We start from the raw sequence: 8,265 nt of genomic DNA on the forward strand, positions 1-8,265 counted from the left end.
AACCCATTGGACGTACAGATATTTCTTTAAGATAGTTGATTTCATTTATTTCATCTCTATAACCAGAAGTGGGATTGCAAGATTGTAGGGCAGTTCTATATATAATTTTCTGAGGAACTTCCAACCGTTTTCCATAGTGGCCGCAGCAGGTTGCATTCCCACAAGTAGTGCACAAAGTTTTTTTCTCCATATCCTCATCAACACTTAACTACCTCTGGTCTTTAATAATAGCCTTCCTGACAGGTGCGAGGTGATATCTCATGATAGTTTTAATATGCTGATTATTAGTGATGTTGAACACCTTTTCAAGTACCTGTTGGCCATTTTGGGTGTCCTTTTGGGAAAATGTCTATTCAGATCCTTTGCCCATTTTTAAAATGGACTTTTTTTATTGTGCTGAATCAGTTCTTTATGTATTTTGGATACATAAAGACCCCTTTATATCAGATACATGGCTTGTAAATATTTTCTCCCATGTCATAGATTGCCTTTTCAATTCATTGATGGCTTCCTTTGCTTGATAAATGCTTTTTAATTTGATTGTAGCTCCCTCAGCTGAAGTCAATCTTGGCAAAGACCATAGGAGTCTTTGGTGGCTCAAACAGTGATGGCCCTAGTGATGGCGAGGGCTATTAGGGTCCTTCGTGGTGGAAGCTGCTGGCATTCTCCTGTTCCCCTATTTTGCCCATGGTGGTAAGCTCTAGCTGAAGGGATCCCTCTTGGCCTGGCCCCAGGTCTGGTGGGCTGGCACCTACAGTGGCCACAGAGTCAGGGTCCTGGGATTAGTGCACTTGCTATGGTGGTGGTGCAGGTGTCCCATGGAACTGGGCTTTGGTGTCTGGCTTACCATAGTGACTCAGGCTTTGAGTGGGAGGTGAAATGCTGCAGTGGCTGGCCCAGGGATGACAAGAGGCAATGGTGGTTTGGGCATAGCTGGCAGGGTGCAGCAGCAGTTGGGGTGAAAGCTCCAACTCAAGACCCCAGAGTCCAGAGCATAGAGCAGCAACAGCACAACCCTGGTGATGGTGGATCAAAGCCCTGACTCAAGACACTGGAAGCAGGGCAGAGAGCTGCTGCAATTCAACCTGGTTATGTTGTCTCTGCCAAGACTAGGACCCAGGGGTTGGGACACAAACCACAGCCCCTGTGATGGAATGTCCGAGTCCTGGCTTAGGACGTAGGGTAATGGCAGGATTCCCTGGGATGGCAGGTCAAAGCTTCTGCTTAGGAGCTGTGGTCACACAGCAGTGCAGCTTGGTTTGGTGATCATGGGCCAAAGGTGTGACTTGGAACCCAGTGTGTGGGGTAGAGAGCAATGGCAGCTCCCATCTTGTACATGGCAAGGCACCGTGGTGCCCAGAGAACTGGGCACAGCAGTGATGGAGCCCTGGAGACGAGCATTGCAGCCTCCTCTCCTGCCACCTTGCTAATCTTACAGCTTCCTAAAAATGTTTTTTTATGGCTTTTGCTTCTTTTTCTACTGAACTGTTAATTTTTTTTGACCTGCTGGAACTCTTTATATATTGTGCATACCTTTGGCCATATATTTTACAAATAATGCAACACAGAATTCCAATTTACCATTTTTCTTTCATATTTGTTTGTGATGTCTTCCAACCATTGGAAGTTCAATAGTTTTATGTTTTCAAATATATTCTTTATAAATAAATTCATAGACAATACCCTTTTAAGTATTGCTCTTTTCCCATGATCTCTGAATAACTAGAGCTTCAATTGAATAGATTTCATCTATCTTTAGAAAGTGTTTCTGAATGATGAAAAGCCTTACCATTCATATGTTCAACCCTGAAAGCAACAATGCAAGCCTAACTCTGGAAGATTAGCTCCTCATAAGACCACTGTGCCAAGGTCATAATTCTTTGCAGTGAGAATAAGTAGCAGATATAATTGGAGAGCAAGAGGGTTACTCTGGAGACAGCAGCTGGAAGTTGATCTCAAGGCTGTGCACTAGGCTATTGCGGTGGTGCAGAGGCCATATCACTGAGAGTAAGATGCCTTAGGCTCATCCTGGAGCATAGTCCATGGTGGATTAGAAGCCATATTAGTTACAAACAACAGGAGAAGCAAGTATATTGTTTGCAGGACAGGGGTTAATTGGACAGGGTGGAGGAGTCAATCACATAGCATAATTGTTGAGATCATATTCTTTGGAATTAGACAAATACAAGTTTGAGCCCCAACTCTTCAAAGCCCTGAGCCTGTGGCCTTAGGTAAATTATTGAGTCATCCAGAACTTTAATTATTTATCTCTAAAATGGAAATAATAATAATTTCTACCTTATGGACTCATTGTAAGCATTGATTGGGATTTAGTGCATATATGTCTTGTGGTGTGGGGTCATGTACATATAATCAATTATTATTATGTTAATAACAACATTGGTAGTCTCCTACTAGGAATTCTATGTGTGTTATTTCATTTAATCTGCCCAGCAATGTTTTGAGAGGATATTACTCTCATTCTTCAAAAAGGAAGCTAGGGTCCAAAGGGGCTCAGTAGTTGCTAGAAGCTGGAAGGACAGGTCTATCTGTCTACAAAGTGCAGCAGGATTCCCAAAGAGAGTATGCTCTCACGTGGACTTGGGTGTTACTGATGAGATAAACATGAGTCCAAGGTTATACAATGCAACCTCTCCAATTTCCCCTCTCATCACCTCTATCACTAAATTCTCATCTTCTAAAGGCCTGGCCCAGTTAATGATGGTGGGGACACCCTTCCCGGGGGTCTCCTGGTCCCTCCCAGCACAGCACAGCACACTGCGCTAACCACCTGTCTCAGGATCATTTTGGGACTCCCAAAACACAGTGCCTGTGGCCCTCACTAACAAGGCCCCAGGGGCCTTTGTGGGTGTGTACTTTGTTCCTGAGGATTCATTAAGAATTTGAAGTGAGGAAGGGCACCTCCAGACTTTGCCTCCTCTCTTTGGCTTCCTCCTCATCTCAGGTTAGGAGTCAGCTTGTGTCTGCCCCCAAGTCCTGTGTGGACCAGACAAGTGGGAGAGGGAAACCCTTGGACTGAGGACCCAGGTTTGGTGCTGGCTCCATGCCTAGTTCCCTGGAAGACCTTGCGAAAGCAAAGACTTCTCCTATGTTTCTTTCTGTTAAATGGAGTTTTTAGGCTAACCCTCCCATCTACCCCCATAGATCAATATGGGGGATGGAGAAATTCTAAGTTATCACAGATGTAAGAGGCACCACTGCTTTACTACTCTTCTATTTATTAAGACTTGTATTATTTGCCACCCTCCCCTCCCCACTCTTGGGCAATTTTAAGGACACAGTAGGATTACCCTGTGGTGGAGAAGTCCCATGACAGAGATGGCCTCCACCGCTTTTGATCTCATTTCCATATATATTCCCCCAGAGTAGCTGATTAAGTTTGTGCAGATTCTCACCCCCTTTACATCCCTTCCCACATAGCCTCACTGGCCTCTGTGTAGTAACAGGTGTGTTTTCCCATGATCCTCCCTCTGCTTTTATGTTAAATGGAAGGAAATTTACTTGTTACTGAGTGAGTCAAACCTCCTGATTTTACAGGTGCAGCAACCAAAGTTTCAAAAGCAAGACTAAGAGGCATGCTCAGGATGACATATCAGGTGAGTGAAAGAGCCAGGACTATGACCCAGAGATTGAGGTTCCTCTTCCAGGTGTTTTTACCAATTCCCTCTTTTCTAAATAAAGCTTTTTTCCCCTGACTTTTAGGGGTGCATTGGATGAGATTCAGTGTTCGACTTCCCTGCCCAGAACTAAACTTTGCTGGGCACCCTCACCAATTACTGAGACCACCATTAGGACATGGAGGCCCTACTGGAACTTCAGAGCAGGGAGTTCTCCCAGCACGAGGGAAGTCTGAGACTCATATGGACCCCCAAGAATGGTGATTCAGAAGGGCTTCCCCATCAAATTTCACTCTTGTGATTTCATGAGCCACAGACATCCCAGATCAATAGTCTGGTGAACAACCCAGAATTTAAGAAATCTTATGTGAGTTTTGTCCTTCATTGATTGAGGGCTAGACTGAAGCTACTAGAAGAATACATCACTCTGGCTCATGACTTAACTTGCTTTTGAGGAACATTTTATCCAAGTGTGGAGAATATGTGGGAAGTTTATATAAAGAGTCGTATGTCAGCATGTAGAGTGCTAGAAGCACTGCATGTCCCATCTAGATGAGTGGAGGAATCATTGCTGCAATAGTCTCTTGTGCCTTTCACTTGACTCTACCTCATCCAAATCATACCTATCCTTCAAAGTCTAGAACAAATTCCCACCTTTCCAGAAACCCTTTCTTCACTACTATAGCCCATAAAGATGCCCTCTTTGTCAGAAAGCCTATTTGTCAAGGAGTACAGTTATTCATTCATTTATAAAATGGTGCATAACTAAAATATGGACATAGTTCCTGAACTCAGATATGAATCTCATGCTTAAATCAGATTCAGGGAGCTACACTAAATCACTAAATGATTATGCTAGAAGGTCCAGTGGTAAGTGCCATGTAGAATATAATTAAAGAGTGGTGGGAATATTGAAGATGTAAATATCACTTTTAAATGGGCACGGATCAGGAAGGCATTTCTGGAAGAGGTAGTATTTGAGCTGAGTCTTGAAGACTTTGACCATGTGACAATGGAAGAAGGATAGTCTATAGAGAGGAAATAGCAAAAGCAAAGGTGGGGATATAGGAAGTCACAGAGTTTGGAATATGATGACATGGATTGAAATAAAAAAGGAAATTGGGGGCAGCTTCTGACCGTGGCTATCATCCAACAAAGGCACTTGTTTGAACCCGAGCTACTTCAGCCTGCAAGGCAAGACTTTGAGATCTGCAAGGGCACAACTACAGCAAGCATGACAGCGGGGTTTTGAGTCATGAGAATGGGTCAGATATAGATTCAGAGAGAATTTCAGGAGGAAGACATGGCTTCATGATCCTTCAGATGCCTAGGGTTACCTTGCTTGGAGGTTTGTGTAAAGGTTAAAAGCGGGGACTCTGGAGTCAGATGACCAGAGTTAAAATCCTGCCTCGGCCATTTGCTTTATGTGACCCGTGTTCTTTCTGTAAAATCAGGATGACAAATGGCATCCACCTCATAGTAGGGGGTGTGAGGAATAAAGAAGTTAATACATCTAAAGCACTTAGAACTGTGCACAGTGCCTCACTTGGAGTAATTCTCCTAAAAGTTTTTAGCTGTCATTGTTGTCAGGAAATGCCCCAAGGAAACGCTGTCAGTATCAAATACACTGGGACTATCTACATATCATAGGAGAAGGGATTGCTGGTTTCTCTTTTGTGCAGTTACTTTGTTATGATGTGGGATTTAGTAGGTATTCCACGATCATGCCCCTGAGGTGGTACTTCATCAAATACTGTAACAATAATCTGTGGGGCACTTGGTTGGCTCCGTCAGTTCAGCATCCGACTCTTGATCTCTTCTGGGATGAAGCCCTGCATCAGGCTCTGCACTGACAGTGTGGAGCCTGCTTGGGATTCTCTCCCTCCCTCTCTCTCTCTCTCTCTCTCCCTCTCTCTCTCTCTCTCTCTCTCTCTCTTTCCTCCTCGTCTCCCACTTGTGCATGCACTCTCTCTCAAAATAAATGCACTTTAAAAAATAATCTGCATTCACTGTAGATAAATCATACAGTAAGAGGAGCAGGAGAAAGACAACAAAACCTATTCATATGATTACTCAAACCACTGATACAGTTTAGTATCTCTTCCCAGTCTTATTTCTGTGTGTGAGTGTGAAAGTGTGTGTATTTGTCTGTGTTAATACTGAAATAACACCATGCTGTACAGTTTTACATCCTGCTTTAGTCACTTAACAATATATCATAGGAATTTCACTTTTTGATTTGTTTTTTTTTTTGTATTGTTTTCCACCAATATACACTGATGGTATATAAGGAATGTATAGATTTTTGTATATTTGATTTCTTTCTTGATACTTTTTTCTAATAATTCTTCCTTTTTTTGGACAATCAAAAAACTTGTTTTCTCTTCTTTTCTGATATATACTTGATTTTTCTATTTCTTGACATCAATTTTGTAATAATTCTAGGACAGTAATAAAAACAGACGGAGTGGTGGAGGCGATCCCTCTCTTGCTCCATAATCATGGGATGATTTATTCCTCTCCATTAGAAATGATCCTGCATTATCACTCTATTTTTAGATGACTACAGGTGGGTGTTTTTCTTTTTAAATCAAGAATGGATTGCAGCCTGTAAAAAAGTACCTTTTAGGCAATTGATCTAATACATACATGCCTTTACATATATTAGATCATCCTCAATTTTTTTTCATGATAGACTACTTCTTTTAATATTCTGATATTGAAAACTCCCTATAGTTATATTTACCATTTTGTTTCCATAGTCACCACTAAAGGCTGCTCTCTAGTGATATATCATACATGTCTTCCAAAAATTTTATATTCGTAGTGTCAAGTGTGTGCTAACTTCATAAAAAGTATTGGGATGCTGGACCTAGAGGGTATGATGACCTAAGTGAATAAGTCAGACAAAGAAGAACAAATACCGTATGATTTCACTTTCATGTAGAATCTAAAAATCAGAATAAAATGGAGAAGAAACATGCCAATAAATACAGAGAACAAACTGGTGGCCGCCAGAGGGAAAGGCAGACAGGGGATGGGCACAATGTGTGAAGGGGGGTGGGAGGTATGGGCTTTCAGTTGTGGAATTAATATGGGGATGAGAGACACGGCATGGGGAATAGAGTCAATGATGCTGGAATGGCATTTATGTGACCGGCGGCAGCCACACTTGCGGTGGACACAGCATAACATGACGGCTTCTCCAATCACTGTGTTGTATGTTGGAAACTAATGTAACATCATGTGTCAACTACAATTTTTTAAAGGTATGAAGAAAGTTAATTTTTTTCTGGTGTTGCGAAAAGTTTACGTAGAATGGGAATATTCTATTCATTAAAACTAAACCAAAGCTCTCTCAACAGTTTTATGAGGCTAGAGGTCGCTACTAGGGTAATTATTTCTTTGACAAGTTTTTTTTAGCTTTCTTCCCTATTCCTGGTTGACGTGGGTATTGAGACTGTTCTTGAATATGTGCCTGTTCTAGAACTGTGCCTATTTATTGAAATTTTCCACTTAAATAATATAGCTATAGAGTATTCTCTTAAAATTTATTTTTTCCTTTGTATTTCTGGCTGTAGCCCTTCCTAATTTCTAATTGTTTATATTCAACCATTTTTTCTTATTTATTCTTGCCCAGATGGCAGTCTATGATTTACAGGTTTTTTTAAGTTATTTCTTAATTTGCATATAATTGACAATAATGTTACATTAGTTTCTGGTACAACTAAGTGATTTAACAAGTTTATACGTTATGCTGTGTTGACCGTATGTCCCCTTACATAGTTACTGCAATATCATTGACTGTATTCCTTATACTATGTGTTTTATTCCCATGACTTATTCACGCCACACCTAGAAGACTAATATCACATGTGTGTGTGAGTGTGTTAGCTTTCCCTTCTTTTTAAAGCAAACTGAAGAATGCTATATTTATTCTACCAGTTGTACTTTACATTTAATAAGATGACTTTGATATCTTTCAAATCAGCACAGACGGAACTGTTTCCTACAGCTGCATAGTATTCTTTTGTAAGACTATATACCTAATTTACCCAGCCCTCTTGTGATGAACACAGGTTATTTTCAATTATTTGCTCTTACAAGCCAGGCTGCAACAAATAACATCACACAAATGCCATTTCTTACATGTGACCATATACCTGTTGGATAAATTCCCAGAAGTGGAATTTCCAAGTAAGAAGCAAACACATTTGTAATTTTGCCTCACACCATCCTACAAATTCCCCCTTGTAGCCAAACTTAACCCGCAACCATATGGAGAATGAGATTTGGGGAAACGTGGTTCCAACTTAACTAATTTGCCAGAATTTCAAAATGTTAACAGAATCATCAATTTGGGTCATTCAAATTTTTTTCTGTATTTTGAGTCATCTTTACATGATTAAAATTCTTCGATTTGCCTCCCCCCAAAAACTTCCTGGTTTAATTTTTATATTTAAAGCTTTGATGTATTTAGAATTTATTTTTGTAAAATATACGAGGTATGTGTACAACTTCAGTTTTTCCCAGCTAGTTATGCTGTTGCCCCTAATGTATTTATCAAATAGCACATTTTCCCACTCATTTACGATGCCACTTATATCTTGTATGAAACTCCTGTATT

At 40.8% G+C, this 8,265-nt stretch overlaps 1 protein-coding gene across 1 annotated transcript in view; it reads left to right on the forward strand.

Annotated features, from left to right (window-relative positions):
* LOC115282735 (olfactory receptor 3A2-like) overlaps window positions 1-636 on the forward strand; it is a 4,202-nt gene extending 3,566 nt beyond the window's left edge. Inside the window, exon 2 of the mRNA XM_029928890.1 lies at window positions 547-636. Coding sequence (XP_029784750.1) covers window positions 547-636 — 90 coding nt within the window. The remainder of the gene's footprint in view (window positions 1-546) is intronic.
* The last annotated feature ends 7,629 nt before the right edge of the window (window positions 637-8,265 follow it).

Source organism: Suricata suricatta, chromosome 17, assembly GCF_006229205.1.
Source record: "Suricata suricatta isolate VVHF042 chromosome 17, meerkat_22Aug2017_6uvM2_HiC, whole genome shotgun sequence".
Lineage (NCBI taxonomy): Eukaryota > Metazoa > Chordata > Mammalia > Carnivora > Herpestidae > Suricata > Suricata suricatta.